At 41.3% G+C, this 17059-nt stretch overlaps 1 protein-coding gene across 2 annotated transcripts in view; it reads right to left on the reverse strand.

Moving 5' to 3' along the window:
- PIK3R2 (phosphoinositide-3-kinase regulatory subunit 2) overlaps positions 1 to 17059 on the reverse strand; it is a 64986-nt gene that overhangs the window by 2589 nt on the left and 45338 nt on the right. For both annotated transcript variants that reach the window (XM_075204694.1, XM_075204693.1), the window contains exons 6-13: positions 16755 to 16956; positions 9398 to 9483; positions 8368 to 8470; positions 7678 to 7776; positions 5953 to 6133; positions 5734 to 5859; positions 5506 to 5648; positions 1369 to 1545 (exon numbers count right to left, since the gene is read on the reverse strand). In XM_075204694.1, coding sequence (XP_075060795.1) covers positions 1369 to 1545; positions 5506 to 5648; positions 5734 to 5859; positions 5953 to 6133; positions 7678 to 7776; positions 8368 to 8470; positions 9398 to 9483; positions 16755 to 16956 — 1117 coding nt within the window. The remainder of the gene's footprint in view (positions 1 to 1368; positions 1546 to 5505; positions 5649 to 5733; positions 5860 to 5952; positions 6134 to 7677; positions 7777 to 8367; positions 8471 to 9397; positions 9484 to 16754; positions 16957 to 17059) is intronic.

A 17059-nucleotide genomic window follows, 5' to 3' on the forward strand; every position in this document is an offset into this window, starting at 1 on the left:
AACTAGCAGGGGGCCTCAACATTTTCCAACATGTTGTTTTTGTGCTCCAATTTTTTTTTAAAAACAATATTTATCCATTTGCTAATTTATCAATTTTCAAGTAATAAAAGTTCAAACCTAGCGCCTAAACATGTTAATTTGTTAAACTGCCGTAATGCGCAGTGGTGCATGGGATTATTGTGGATGATGCAGCTATCCACACAGACATCAGAACGGGGTGAGTGACTCACAACTTCCCAAGGGATCAGTTTGTTTATAATTAGGAAACTGGACTGAACTGTTTGATGTTCAACATTTACTTGAGAAATTGCAGAATTGCAGCAGGTTTTGTTTTTATTTATACATTTTAAATGATCACCTTTTTACATGAACAGCGAATTTTTCATCAGTTTTCCAGCAACTGTTGCTTCAGGTGAACGAACGTTCAGTGTGCTGAAGAACGTGAAAAACTATCGTCGCTCAACTATGGGGCAAGAGCGAATGGGCTGGCCATGCTCAACATTAACTGTGACGTGGCACGAAAGTTGGATTTTTCCATATTGATTGCTTTCTTTGAAAAGCACCTCTAATGTGAAATATACACTAATCCAGTACATCAGAATATGTATAAAATATTTTATTTGTATATTTTTATATAGTTAAGCATTAAAATCAATTTAAAATACATTTTAAATGCATATTTAATGTTTTTGGTTTCCCCGGGCCTCTATGAACCTCTGAAAGGGCCAGCCCATAGTATATACCACTTTACAGATTTGTAATGCACTTTACAATAGACCCCAAAAATTTTTAACCCGATTTGCAGTACTACAACATTATTTTAAATTTAGTTCTCTATTTTTTTTTATTTCTGTTTTTGTATACCACCTAATAGGCATTATATTTTTCGTTTTATGCATTTTTATTAGTTAGTTGAATATAAGGCTTTATGCAAGGGACTGCAGTAATGAGGGAAGCAAGAAAAGGTCTATAAGAACAAGTATATCATAGCTCTTTACATATCTTTAACAATCTTAAGGGAATATGTTAACTTTAGTTATGCAATTAGACTATATAATGAAGATGGATAATACTGTTGATTTTATCAAATATGAAAATACCTTTAGCGATTTATTATTCCTTTGCTGCTATGAATAGAAACTTTTGTTCTTCTGAATTGTATTTAGCTATTTATATTTGAAAACAGAATCTATCACATGTAGGATTACTAAGTAAAAAAAAATCCACAATATTTTAACATTAAGTAAATTATATTACTGAATAATAAAAAAGTGCTACTCTGACTTGTGAAAAATGATTAGCTGGAAGTTGGGGTGGCAATGAAGAGTACAGAATAGACTAAAAGTAATACTGTCACATGTTACTTACACTAGATACTGGTCTCTGAGTTTACGCAGTTGCATCAGGTCCGGTTTCAAGCTATTCATTTTCTTGTCAATCTCCCGGTTTTCAATTGCCTGCTTCTTTAAGTCCTGCTCCAGTTTGTTTTTGCTGTCATGGATCTCTGTCACTCGAGACTTAAGCTTCTGAGAATTGCTCATGATCCTATTGGTATTGTTGCGATAAGCAGAGTAAAATATAAATATGTAAAAGTTAAAAACGGTCACATTCCTGTCTGCGGAGTCTCAAGATTAGATAGTGAAGCTCTGCATGGATATGAAACAACTATGTTTAGTTTGGGAGCTTAGACATTATCTTACTGAACCAAATTTTTGGAATACTAAAGGGGAGGGATTTTTTTGACAACAATTAATTGAATATCCATACACCATTTCTGTCACTCAGTGTAATATCGATTTATCTTCACTTGCCAACAACTGAAAGGACCAATACATGAAACAAACCAGGGACTGGCTTACTGAGGAATGTATTAGAAGATACCTGTATATTTATGCGAAATAACTGCAATCCCCAGCAAAATAACTGGGTGCTGGGGTTTATTTTGAGTGGCATGTATGTAAAAGCACAGAATGTTTTCATGTAAGTAAATAATACATTTTAAAAAAAATGTCCAAGGAAATCTGTTTGTGCAGACTTCATATGTTGTTTATTTTCTGATTTGTTTTCAGTCATACTATTTCCTCAGAAGCAATGGTTAAAAAAGTATTTTTCTAAATTAGTAGTAGAAGCTACTTGAAACACACTCCCAGAAGTAAAAGTTTTGGTTTAAAATGGGTTTCTTCTTAGAACAATTTAGTATTAATCTTATCTCATCCAGGAGTCTGTGCCAAATGTACACCTCAGGACAACATCATTTTTTGTACTTTCATTCTGTGCTGATCTAATCAGAAATAACTAATTTTACTCTAGCAATGTGAGCTGGCTTATTAGAAAACATTGAGCTTTAGAGCAGTTTGGTGCCATAGTCAAGTAAATATCTTTTTAACTTATGTGGGGGAAAAAACAAGTGAAACAATTATGCAAAATATAACCCATAAAATATAGCTCTATTTCTGTTCTGCAAACTTTACAGGCAAAAAGAAAATCTAAAACAAAACAAAATAAAGTATCTGTATTAAAGATAAAAAATAGAGTGATTTAAGTGTTGCTCAAAATATAGACAAACAATGGGGGAGCTGTGGGAAAGAGAATGTGATTTTTACTAGACTCACATCACGTGTCATATAGGAAACCACAGTGATCATGTCACCAGAGTTTCCTGCCCGTCGCTGGAGGCGATTGCTTTTCCCATGTATTAAGGTAGTGTCTAGATTCATTTTCTGCGTATGAGATTGGTGCCTCCAGCAACAGCTAGGAATGTAGTAACAGCAGGCACCTGCCGAAGTAGAATATAGTCCAGCGCACTGTTAAGTGGACAGGGGTCAAAATAGATAAAATGTTGGCAATGAAAGGAATGAGCTAAATTATTAGATTAGACATTACAAATGTTATGTACCCGCTTGTCAACCCTCTATATTTAGGACTCGTGGTAACATGTGGTAATGGTTTGAAATATTTTTCTCGCATTGTTCTTATTAAATATTTATTAACCACTTCATGCCCACTTCCTGGCCTGATATGATATGATAATGCAAAAATCATCATCTCACTGGCAATTGATTTTTTTATCCCTTTGTTTGTATGGCTCCACAAATCTTTGCAGTGCAGGACTGTCAGTAAGTATGATTGTTTTTTTTTTTTATTTGTTATACTAACAGAACAAGTACATATATGTTATGTGTCCCCCAAAACCACTGAAAAAGGAATTTAATGGAAAGCACTCCTGGTCCTATGACATAATACTAGAGAAAGAGCAACCACCAATGAAGATTGTCAGCTCAAAGGTATTCAGCACTCCAGCCACAGAATATACTTCCTGATTACCGTCCTCATTCAGCATGAGGTTGACTGATGGAAAACACAAAATCCCTTCCTATGTACCTTATAAAGGACAAACAGGGTGTGCAAACAATTTAAGTCCTAGGACCTGGACAGACATATCCTCAGAGGAGTGAAGCAATGTGTCCATGGAGTTGCTAGGTCGAGGGCATAAGAAAGGTAACATCAGCTCATGTTTAATGGAAAAACCTGAAGCAACCTTAGGTTAGAACAAGAGAACTATACAGAGGACCACCTTGTTTTCATGGAAAGACCTATTGGAAAAAGCTGCTATTTAGAGTCCCACCTAGCCAAAACAATAGCTAGGAGAAAAATAAATGTCCAGGTGACAAAACAAAAGGGAAGACAAGGAGCATCCAACAGGGGCCTGCTCCTTGTACAAATACTAACATCTGAAAACAGCACCAACTGGTACTGGGGATAAACATACTCAGGTAGGGAGAAACCTGTACCATGAGAAGAGTCAGGCCCATTTGGAGAAAAAGAGGTAAAAAAAAAAAAAAAAAAAAAAAAAAAAAAGGGATAACACCTCAAGTGGGAACCTTCATGCCTCACAACAGGTCGGGTAGAATATCCAAAAACTATGATATAGCATAGACATGGGAAAACTTATCTGTGCAACACAGCTTCACTGAGCTCTGTAAGGCCGTTGTACTCAAAAACCATGGCTTTGACAGCAATGCCTTTAATGCAAGTTCTGTTAAGACGAAAAAGAAAGCTCCAAAGTTGACTGACAGAGAGATTAATTAGATCTACAAACCAGAATCATCTGGACAAATCAGTGGCAATGAACATTGTCCACGTCCATTCTTGTCTAACCCTCTATATGATCCTAGAAATCAAGGAAGATGTAGACAAAACGTAATTAACACCAAACCGCCTGCTGATCAATGAGATACCTCTCCAAGTCCCGGAAACCATAGAGGGGAAGATTGTGATTTACTTGAGAAGACAAAAGATCTATTTCTGGGGATTACTGTAAAATGCAAGATGCATCTCTCATGGCCTGGAGGCTAAGAGTGCCCATCAGAGCAATAGCTATGGTATTGTTTTCTTCTGGACCCTGAATAATCTGTCCTTAAGAAGCATGGACCTGGTGTTCAGAACCAAGTCGTTGATCCTAACTTCCAGAATGTTGACTAGAGAGTTGGCCTTCTTAAAGACAAAGTACCCAAAGCAAGGTAAGAACATAAAACCTCCCCATATCCCATGAGACTGGCGTCTGTAGTGACTACGTGCGTGAATATGGTTTCACTGCTGCTCAGAGATCTGGGTCCTTGAATGAGATAGGTGATCAGGACCTTGAAAATACAGGTTTAATGTACTTGGATTGTAGTGTGTGAACTATGTATGTATTTTATGTCTATTGTAAATAGATGTCACCAGGTGGTGTTACACCCATGGCTACAATTGTATAAACATGCCTTTTGGTTGTGTATTGCAATATGCCTCCTGGCCATCACATCTATAAGCAGGTAGGCGACAACCTATTGATTCTTATCCTGCTTACTAGACATGCTGGTGCTACACAAGGCACGGTGCCTGCAGGTGAGCGGAGGACCGAAAGAGGCCCCATGGACAGGCCCTGGTTAGTAAGATGGGTTTAAAAACTGACACAGACGTTACACAGTGCATTAAAGTAAATGAAGGACTGAATGAGGCCCCACCGGAAGACCCTGGTTAGTGAGAGGGGTTTAAAGACTGACACAGACGTTACACAGTGCCTGCAAGTAAGTGGAGGACTGAAGGAGGTCCCATGGGCAGATCCCAGTTAGTGAGAGCATTTTACAAAGACACAGAGCTGACTAGGAGTCACTACTCCAGTCAGATTGGTCAGGACTGTGCCTCTGTACTGTGCTTTCCTACCTTGAGCTTAGTTGCTACTACGTGTGTAGTGGAATGACGAGCGTATTTTAGATCAGAGTGACTGAGACACTGTTATTTAAAAAATAAATAAATCGTGATCTACAATCAAAAACCTATGAATAACTAAAATTAGGCAAACATATGAAACAGAACAGGGTAACACTAAAAATGTCCCTTCTGAACCTAACATTTAGCTCCTCCTTTCCCTGCCTTACAGTACAAGGATCCACTATCACACAATAAATAATTTCTTCATCCAAACACTATTAAACTTAAGAAATTTCTGTATTTTATTCTCACTTCTCAATTTCCTGGTTGTTGCCCTCCCTGCGACACTTCTCAATGTAGTCCTTTGTGAATGCTTCTTGTGTCCGGCACTGTTCCTCAAAGATTTTGATGGTTTCTTTGAAGGCTTCAATGGCTGTACGTCTCATCTGCAGTTCCTGTGTAAAATAGGAAGGTGGGTGTGTGAGATACCAAACACAATATCCAAATAGACTGTATAGCAGACCCTAGCCAAAATATTACCTGAGTTGTTCTGGTATATTCCTCATAAAGAGAATCAAACTCCCGGCTCTTATCTCTGTACTGTTGATTATAAATTTTGAGCTGTTCTCCTACAGCCTCCACACTGTCCTCTTTAACAATCTGGTCCTAAATTTTCAGCAAATAAATGTAAATACACAAAGGTTAAAAGGAGACAAATATCCTTAAATAACTAGAATTACTAGGAACATTAGCTCTCACCTGCTGGTATTTGGACATGGGGTACAGCAGTTGGGTGTCCAGTTTTGCATTATACTGAGCTAAAGATTCGTGCCGGTAATGTGTGATTAGAGCCACCACAGAGGTAAAAGTTAGGGGTTCAGAGAAACCATACATGTTATCCCGGTGGAATATTTTGATCAGCTTGTTGTTTCCACCTTTCCTAAAAGCCAAATAAAATGTCAAAATTTAGTAGAAAACCATTGTCTGGGATTTTTGAGCCCTAAAAAGACCTGTACTCTGTCAGTCAACCACTGGGTCTGATGAGGAGTTGGACGTATGTCCCTTTGCACAGACGTATGTCAGACATTCAGACAGTCTGAATGGAGCTCAGAGCAGCAGAGAGGAGGGATGCCGGCGACACGATCACGGGAGTATGGTTTTTTTTTTAACTACCCTGCTCCCCCCACCTTGTCTGACTTTCTGCAACTTTGTTTTGAAGGTATCCACAATACAAACTGCAAACATGTGTGTATACAGATTTGCTGACATTTGCTCCTGCATGCAACTGAAGAAGTGTGACGAGCGAGGGAAGGAGCAGTCTAGCATAGGCCAAGTACAGTAAGGTCATATATTATATGATTTTGAGAGCGTTTTTATCAAGATTTTTGCAAAAAGAAAGTGTAACTGATGTATACTACTGGTGCAGAGCAGCATGCATCTTGCATATGTAAAATGCATTCACAAATAGTTGATGTTTTTGAAACAAATGCGTCAGCCCCACTGTTATTGCTGGTGCTCATTTTCCATCTCCATGCTTAAATCACCCACCCTCACCATATATCCAGTTGTTCAGACAGTGCTCATCAATATACAATTTATTATTATCCTTTATTTATAAAGAGCCAGCATACTGCATAGTGCTGTACACTGAGCGGATCATAATACAATAATATTAAACAGAAGGTAATGATGCCCTGCCTATATGAGATACAATCTAAGAGGTGTGGGAACAAATCATACATAAGCTAGTGGAAAAAAAATATAGCTGGTAGTGTGAAAGGTGTGCGGCTATTGTAAACCAGAAGCATTATCGGCCACCAATATTAGAGCAGCCATTGGCAACTGCCATTTCTGTGCAGCAAGTAGTGGTATGATTCGAATAAGGAGAGACAGCGGAAGGTGAAGACATGAAAGACGAACCAATACAATATAATAACAAATCTTAGGTGAACGCTAAGAAATGGAGTGTATTGATCGATCAGCAAGGTCTGCTCTATTATACTCCTGCTCCATTACAGAAGAACAGCAGCAGCTGGGCTACCACAATTTGGGTGAAGCAATGCATTGCACTCTGCCTGCACTGACATTCCCTTATTTTCTGCTACAACGCATGAGGAAATTATTTGCGTAATGTCTGACACTATCATTTTCAGACATATATCGCTTTATTAGTGCTGCTCAGCTGGCATTTCTACATCTGTTTTCCCTTCTGCAAGACATTTACAAGTGCTTAAGTTAATGGAAACACTCCTGTGGAGGCTTTCTAAAGACTGCCAAATAAGCTGAACTTTTTCACTCAAGGGCTCTGCACACAGTTTACCTGTTTATTTAGGGAAAATAACAGTGGGGAAAGGAGGAAATGCTCGCTTTGATTTCACTCCTTCCATGTATGAATGATTGGCTGAAAAATTCAGTCATTCATGTGCAGGAAGTTAGTCCACACATTCCATTAGTATTACCAGATCATACAAGAAATGTGGTTACCTAAGAGTAAGTGTGTATTCCCCTGGGATTTTGCTGGATGCATCTCTCACCAAAAAAGTCCCATCTGGTGTGTCTCGAAGTTTATCATTCACCTCCTCTCTGAAACCAGGCACAAGGTGAAACATTATATTCTATGCTTTATTATGACACATCTTATGCCATATGATGTAACTGGTAACAAGAGAGCAATATGCTATTACTTATTATACCATCTTCCTTTCCGTTTCCAGTAAACCCATCTGAAAAATAATTTGTACAATCAAGCACTTCCATGCACCTGTCATCGGAGTATTATTACATTCTTGCAGTCTGTTGATTTCCACTATTTAAATAGTAAAGAAACTTCAATCTAATGATACCAGGAAAAATGGAGAAGTTAATGTGCACCACATTAAACAACTCATTTCTTCTCCTTCCTTACTAATAGTTAGGAACATAACTGTGCACATTTCAATAGAAAAAGATCTCACATTCTGCAGCTTCAGGGTAAAGTCCTTCCTGAATAGGTGACCGTTTTATTAACTGAAAAGTGTTTAAACATGTAACTCAGGTCAATAATACCATTAGGTAAATAGACTAAGTGATTACAAGCGTGTTTTAGTTGTCATCAAGCTCTGGGTTTCCAACATGGGAATATTATGCACTGCATTAAAACAAGCCCAACATAAATATAAAAAAAATGTGACTCACCTAGAAATGTCTCCCCAGTACCACTCTGCCTCCTGCAGCGTCCCTCCGCTTCCATTTGCCATACATGCTGGCAATTTGGGTTTTGCTGGTTTGGGAGGAAGAGCTGGAAAGGAGAAACAGCCAAAAAGTGAAAATCTTTATACTGAACGTTCAGTATTGCACAAACAAACTTACCTACGTAAGGTAAGACACGTTACTGACACTTAATGGTAAAGCCAGAGCCATTAAATGAGATCACATTTTAAGTCTTAATACTCAGATGTTGGCAGTTTCCCATTTTATAAGGAAAAAAAAAAACAAAATGTGACTAAAGAGCACTGCTTGTCTATGTCATTAAAATTGTGACACTATTCAAAATAACAGTATTATTTAAAGGGCCAAAATTCCCTAAACATTAGAAGTACTTAATATTGGGGCAGCACGGTGGCTAAGTGGTTAGTACTTCTGCCTCACAGCGCTGGGGTCATGAGTTCAATTCCTGACCATGGCCTTATCTGTGTGGAATTTGTATGTTCTCCCTGTGTTTGCGTGGGTTTCCTCCGGGTGCTCCGGTTTCCTCCCACACTCCAAAAACATACTAGTAGGTTAATTTGCTGCTATCAAAATTGACCCTAGTCTCTGTCTGTGTGTGTGTGTATGTTATGTAATTTAGACTGTAAGCTCCAATGGTGCAGGGACTGATGTGTACAAGTTCTCTGTAAAACGCTGCGGAATCAGTGGCGCTATATAAATAAATGGTGATGATGATGATAATATACTCCATACATGTAGGTATTTGGTGCTTACATTGTAAGCAGAATAATGGTAGATGTATCCTAGTTCATCTCTAAATTGCAGTGTAAAAATAAAGCTTCCAGGTATTTGGATGCTACATTCAAAAGCTGGTATTTTTCCTTTTGCACATCTTGCATGACATCATGGTTAATACAGGTACAATTTTGAACCGTTTAGTTCAGTTTGCTTCTAGCTGTACATAAGGCTAAAGTGTCTGAACAACATAATTACAATTCTCTAAGGAATAAAGGTGTACCTGGAGGAGCCTGTTCTACTGGATCATCATTATTCTGCAGCAGAAGCTCCAAAAGCAGAGTGGGATATTCAGGAAAAGCTTCAGCCCTGCCAAGAGAACAAAAAACAATGATACATTTTCTATAGGAAAAGGCAGCTTAGTATATATTACATATTCATAATATTTCAGGAACACATCAATGTTATACAGTATAAACAAAGTATATTTAATGTACACAATAATTACTTTATGTAAAGCCAGCAATATACACATGTCGATTATGCTGCTTGACCCACATGCAGAACCCTGAATCACTTTACAATTTGGACATGCCTGTGGGTGGCCAAATTGGACGTGATGCAATCGTTCAGCACTTGAGCCACATGCACGGATCACACCAACGGCTTTGCAGTTTGACACAAGTCGACTCTTTGTGGTGTAAATATACAAGTTTCCATACACACCATAATGCGTTTGTATTTAGATTTGTGTGTATCTTAGACTTGCAGACCCTTACATTTATATCAAATATTTACTCATATTTCTTATAGTATGTCTTCTTGCATACATTCCATAGGAAATTTCAGAATCTGACGTCATTAATTAAACACAGGCTGTGTATTAGAATCCAGTGAGAGGATGCGAATTAAGAATTATACTTGAACGGTTACAAAACTTGCTTTGATAACAAAAGGGAGAAGAAAAGTTAGATTGGAGTGCAAGAAATTCTCTGTATGATTGAGAAGCTTTCATCCATTTTCCTTTGGAATTCGAGTCCCATGTGTGGAGTTGTTTAACATTTTTTTTTCCCATGAGTATACCCACAGTGCGAGAGATCTGCAAAGAGGGTATCAGGTTCACTTTAGACTATTGTATTTGGCTAAATTTCTATATGTTTTTTTATGTGAGTGCATATAAAAAAAATAACCACAGTTATTAAAAAAAATTACGCTATATAGTTTTCTGTGTTTTTCCATTCTGATTTTTATGCATGCTGCAGGTAAGAGATGAAAAGAACCTTCTACTGTAAAATACTCCTTTATGATCCAGGAGACATAGGAAGGACGATTAATTGTCAGTATATTGGCTGAGAAATCTCCCCATGCTTCGAGAGTTGTTTTTGAGAGACTGATCATGCATGCTGTGCAAATATTTCTTGATTATTTCTACATTTTAGGAAGTCTTTTTTGCGGTCCCATTGAGGCAGCGGCCCATTGCTGACCAATCTGCAAAGCAGCTCAAGACGTCTAGCTGTGTTGCTAGATAAGGATATAGGGAGAAGGGAATTTATTTTTCTATTACTATACAGGCGCTAACAGTCCCCACCAGCCGTCTTATGGTTAATTGTAATTGTGTTTAAATGAGCGATGTATAGATCTCTGTCTCATGCAACAAGGGGTCCTTGTCGTAATTTGAGAATAGTTAAAGGAGGACATGCTCTCTCTGTTTGGTATATTTCAATAAAAATGTTTCATAACAAGAATTTTTTTTCTTTATGTAATACTGCTTCCACCTGTTCCATCTTAAAACAAAAACAATACTGTTCCTCTAAAGAGTCTCATTCATAGGAAAGACGGGTCTATCCATGTCTGAAGATTATTAGCGTCATAAAAAACAAACAGTGAGTCAGTCCGTCTAATCTGGGAAGTTCTTTTAACATAAATGCGGAGAGCTCTAACCACATCCAACTTTTTCATTGATTGCTGATCCGTATGAGAAGTGGATGAGAAAACCGGAACAGTTATTTCCTGGTTTAGATGAAAAGCCGAAACTACCTTTGGCACAAAGGAAGGAAGGGTTCTTAACACCGCTTTGTCCTCGTGGAACACCAAATAAGGTTCCCGACAGGACAGGGCTTTTAATTCAGAAACTCTGCGAGCAGAGGCAATAGCCAGAAGAAAAAGGACCTTCCAGGTCAAACACTTCAAATCCGCCTTGTCAAAGGCTCGAAGGGGGGTCCCTTGAGCATGTTCAGAACCAGATTGAGATCCCATGGAGCTGTAGGAGGGACATAAGGAGGCTGTATATGGAGAACTCCTTGGAAAAAAGTCCTAATGTCTGGTAAGTCAGCCAACTTCGTATGGAAAAATATCGAAAGGGCTGAAACCTGAACCTTTAAGGAGCCTAATCTAAGGCCTGCTTCTAAGCCATGCTGAAGGAAAGCTAACAAGCGAGGGAGGCGAAAGGAGGACGAGTGGTATGTCCTACTTTCACACCATCTAATATATGCCTTCCAAATCCGGTGATAGATGCGAGATGACACTGGTTTCCTAGCTCGCATCAACGTTTGAATTACACTGGAAGAAAACCCTCTAGCCCTCCAAAGGCTGGCTTCAACAGCCATGCCGTTAAATTGAGCTGATGTAAATTCTGGTGATGGAATGGACCTTGAAGAAGAAGGTCGTGATGATACGGAAGGTGGAATCCCGGACCTTCCGCCATAGATATTATTTCTGCGAACCACACACGCGCCGTGGCCAGAAGGGGGCTACCAGAATTACTGGTAGGGAACCCTGTCGAACTCGTCTGAGGACGCGAGGAAGCATGGGGATCGGAGGAAACAGATATCCCATCCTGAATTCCCATGACATCGTCAGGACGTCCACTGCCGCCGCTAGGGGATCCCTTACCCTTGCGCAGAACCTGTGGACCTTTTTGTTGTGTCTGGAAGCTATGAGGTCTATGTCTGGATGACCCCACCTGTGAACCAGAGATTGGAAGACTTCCGGGTGAAGTGACCACTCCCCCGGCATCATCTGGTTTCGACTTAGATAGTCCGCCTCCCAGTTTTCTATTCCTGGAATGAAAACTGCTGATATTGCCGGAACATATAGCTCTGCCCAAACCAATATTTGGGCTGCGATATCCATCGCCGCTGTGCTCCTGGTTCCTCCTTGTCTGTTGACATATGCCACGGCCGTGGCATTGTCGGACTGGATACGGACTGTGTGGCCCTGAAGAAGGGATTGTGCTCCCTGAAGGGCTAGAAGAATGGCCATCAATTCCAATACATTTATTGGGAGAGCCGACTCCTGAACCGACCAACATCCCTGGAGCCGGAGGTGCAGGACCACCGCCCCCCAACCTTTGAGGCTGGCGTCCGTCGTGGCTATGATCCACGACCAAGGTGCGAAGGATCTGCCCACATTCAAGTGATCCTGGCACATCCACCACTGAAGAGATGTTCTCGCCCTCTTGGATAGAGAAATCTTCTGAAGATCTAGGCGTAGGTGTGAACCTGACCACTTCTACAATAGGTCCCACTGGAAACATCGAGAATGAGCTCGACCGAAGGGAATGGTCTCGAAGGAGGCCACCATCTTTCCCAGTAGCCTCATGCACAAGAGCATTGAGGGTCTGGGAGAAGACAGAACCTGGGAGGTTACCTTCTGAATAGAGGTGATCTTCTCTACTGGGAGAAATATCCTTTGTTTGCCGGTGTCCACGATGAATCCCAGGAACACCATGCGCTGACACGGAACCAACTGGGATTTCCTTAAATTTATCAGCCATCCGTGGCCCTCGAGAACCGCTTGGGTGAGGGATAGGTGATAGCTTAGGCAACTCTCTGAGGAAGCCTTGATTAGCAGGTCGTCCAAATAAGGAACGACCTGAACACCCTGCAGGTGAAGACATGCTGCCATCACTGACATAATCTTTGTGAAGACCCTTGGCGCTGTTGATAGGCCAAAGGGGAGGGCCCGAAACTGATAGTGAACTGATCCCACCGAAAATCTGAGAAGGGACTGATGGTGGATCCAAATGGGAATATGGAGATACGCGTCCTTTATATCTATGGACGCTATGAACTGATCTTTCTCTAGGCCGTTTATCACTGACCTTAGAGATTTCATCCGAAACTTGTCCACCCTTAAGTGAACATTGAGGCCCTTTAGATTTAAGATAGGGCGAAAGGAGCCGTCCGGCTTCGGGACTAGGAATAGGTTGGAATAAAACCCTGTTCCTATCTGGCAATCTGGAACCTTGGCGATGACCCTCTGAGCTAAAAGAGAAGCTACACAATCCTGTATAGCCTGTCTTTTTACTGGATTTCGGGAAAGAGGGACCTGGAAGTAACGGCGTGGAGCCGGGCCCGAAAGGTCTATTTTGTACCCCTCTGAAATAATTCCCCGAATCCAAGGATCTTGGGAAGACGCTGCCCACTGTTCGTAAAACAGAGACAGACATCCCCCCACAGGCACCCCCTGCAATACAGGGTGGTCGTCAGGACGCAGGCTTCTCCTGAGATTTAGGGGCCTGGCGTTTGGATGCAAACGAGGACCTCCCTCTGGTAGAGGAGCCTCTGGAATTGGATTGCCTGCCTCTAAAGGGCTGTCCCCTATGGGGAGAGGCCCCACGAAAGGGCTGACGAAAGGAGCTACCCCTCGGGGCGCGGCTCCTGCTAGCATAGACTGGCAAGGACGTGCTCTTGCCCCCCGTGGCCTGGGAAATAAGGGTATCTAATTCCGGGCCGAACAAACCTGCAGACGAGAAGGGGATAATTTCAACGGACCTTTTCGATTCCGCATCACCTTCCCAGGATTTCAACCAAAGCGTCCTTCTGGCTGAAATGGAGGCCGCCTGAATGGAAGAGGAGACTGCCGCTGAGTTCTGGGCTGCTTCATAAATATACCCCGAAGCCTCCTTTAGGTGTAAGGCTAGGGGAAGAAATTCGGAGTCCTGTAAGGCCTCAGCTAGCTGGGCTGCCCATGCCTCCATGGCTCTAGCCACCCAGGCAGAACCCGAAGCCGCAAATATGGATTTGAGCTGTGATTCAACCTTGCGGTCATTGGCGTCCGGCATGGACGCTGATCCCGGGGCTGGGAGTAAAGTATGTTTTGCTAAGCGAGCAATGGGAATGTCCACCGTGGGAATACTTTCCCAGCGAGCCACTTCTTCTTCCTGTAAGGGATACAGGGAAGAGAACCTCTTGGGGATAGAAAATCTTTTATCGGGGTGTTTCCATGCCCCTTCAGCGATATCTCTAAGTTCCGCGGAGGGAGGAAAACGGCTGGCCTTCCTCTTGGCCTTTTTAAAGAGACTTCTGTCTCTGGGGGTTACATCTTCCGGTTCCGGGAGATCCAACGCCTGTCTTACCGCTAAAACCAAATCGTTTACAAATTGGCCCTTAGACACTTCTCCCTGCTCAGAGGAATGACCTTGGTCAGTGTCCGAATAAATTTCTCCTTCTTCTTCAGACTCCTCCTCAGAATCTGAGAGGGTCAATAGGGGATTAACATATCTAGGCCTCTTTCTTTTAGCAGGCGGAGTACTAGAGGGGTCAAGTAGCTGGTTAAGCTTATTCAGCCCTCTGATAAAAGCTGTAGACCATGCCGGTTCTGTAGCAACCAGGGCTGGGTCAGTCTGTAATGAGGATGGTCCCGGCAAACTCAAAGCACTAGAACCTGAGGAAGCCGGGGGGTCTGACTGTAAACTTGCATTACTAGCCACAGAAGTTGCCACAGTAGTCAGCAACTGGTTAGACTGAAGGACCATTTGAGCTAAAGAGCTAACCGACTGCGTAAGGGAGGTAACCCAGGCCGGTTCCACCGACGGTGGGACTGAAACCTGCGGTATCTGTGCAGTGGAAGCCTCTGCTTCGCATGTCGTGCAGAGCGCCAACGGTCCCTCTGAGCACTAGGTAATTTAACATTACATTTTGAACATGTGAAATATTTTGGCATAGGGCCCTTTCCCTTATCTGTCATATTTATAAAGGAAGGCACACCAAGCACACAGAGTAATAAAAAATCTAGCTGAATATACAGATAGATAGTTAATATAGAGAGAGAGTAAATAAGCAATGAAAAACAAAACAATACCAAGTAAACAACTGATATATTCTAAAAGTTGTACTTGAAATAGTAAACACCATAAATATCAATGGCTAGTAGGAGGCTATAATAGTAAACCTGCTAGCCCAGTATAACCACATCAGATATGTGTGTAAATAAAGGTGATACTTAGCCAAAGGCCACCCTGGGGAGCAGATCTGACAGCAGTCTGTGCTTTCTCCTCAGCTCTGTTCCTTTTCCCGGGCTTGTGCTGGCGCCAAAAGACCTGGGAAGGACCATCTCTCTCTCTGAAGGAAGGGGGGAACTCTATGTATTAGCTCCCCCTTCCTGTAGTTCTTTTTTTCATGTCTTCTCCTTCTTCTTCAAAAGAACTATCATAATAGTGGCAGAGTGGTGGAGACCTCTAGGACAGAGGTCTCTGCAGCGGAAGGTCTCCGACGCCCCCCTCCTATGTCTGAGGGGGGAATCTTGGTTTAGCCCCCTTCTCCTCGGCGCTGCTGCCGAAATTCAAGATGGCCGCCGCCATTTTCATTATCCCATAACCGGCGCTCTATGCCTGTAATGGCAGCGACGGTTAACGGGGAGGCTATAGGAGTGCAGCAGTCCATGAGACCGCTTGTCACTCCCTTCAATCAGGCACCTTGTCTTCAGCCCCTGTCAGTGAGAACCGCTGGCTCTCTGCTGACAGGGGAATGTGTGCGCTGCCAAGCTGTGAGTGTGTTCTCTATATTAGAACACACTCCAGCACTGCCACCTAAAAAAGTAAAAAAGTAAAAGGAAAAAAATTAATTTTTAAACATTAAACTAAGCAGTAAAAATAAGGCTGCCCAACTCCAGGGCACCTAAAAAAAACTGGACAGGAAGAGGCAGGGGGTTTGTAGAGGGGAGGGGTTTGCCAGCAGTACTAAATTAACTAGTTAGGTGCCAACTCCCAAGCTCCCCTCCACAACCCATGGTAAGCAGTGTCCCCCAGACCGGATGAAGGAGAAATGTATTTATTTAAAAATGGCTGTGTTTGTCATGGAAGAGACAATGGCAAGCCCATCTGATCAAAAGAAAGGACAGCTTTGTGTCAGATCGGAGGGTGCATCATCATCATCATAAAGCAATTTTTTTAAACAAATGTAGTGAAATCTATTGATGAACCAAAAGCACTTGTTTGTTATATCAATATGCAACCTGACTTGACTCAAAAGGAAGTGTCAACAATTTTTTTTTCTTTTTTAATGGTGGTCTGCCGTGAGGTTTGTGCAATATGTGATTGTATATAATTTAATTTCCCTTTGTGTCCTTTAAGATACAATCTATTTTCTCATGACCAGATTTAATGCCACAACAGCAAACTAATTTCTTCAAGGTGTTCAACATTGTCATCAAAACAATTTGTCCAGTGCGGGGTTAAATAGATCCAGAAGGCCTCAGACATATATAAACATGATAGAAGTCTCCAATTTTGATTAAATCTATGGGAGAAGTCAATGTTCAATTACAGAGTAACACAACAAAAAGTGGTAAGAGATAAAGATATCCATTTGGGAAAATAGCAGTAGTCATTGGCGGGACTATTAAATACAAGAACTCACCCTGCAATTACAGGCCGAAGCAGCAAAGGCCCAAAAAAGTCTACAGCCATCTTCACAGTAAGTCCATTAAGGTTATTAACACTGCATACTTTTTTGATGTGCCGAAGTATGTACTGGAAAGTGAGAACGTGTTGCAAGGGGACAGCAGGTGGCTGTATAATTAAAGAAACCTGCACTCTCTTATGTTCATCCTCAGCATTATCTGCAAGGGGGGAAATAAAAAAAAGTCTGCCTCATTAAAAATATACTTATTTACTTAAAATATAATATCCTGAGCCATCAAATGAAATTGATTGACCTTTAGT

The sequence above is a fragment of the Mixophyes fleayi genome, chromosome 1, assembly GCF_038048845.1.
Source record: "Mixophyes fleayi isolate aMixFle1 chromosome 1, aMixFle1.hap1, whole genome shotgun sequence".
In the NCBI taxonomy this organism is placed as follows: domain Eukaryota; kingdom Metazoa; phylum Chordata; class Amphibia; order Anura; family Limnodynastidae; genus Mixophyes; species Mixophyes fleayi.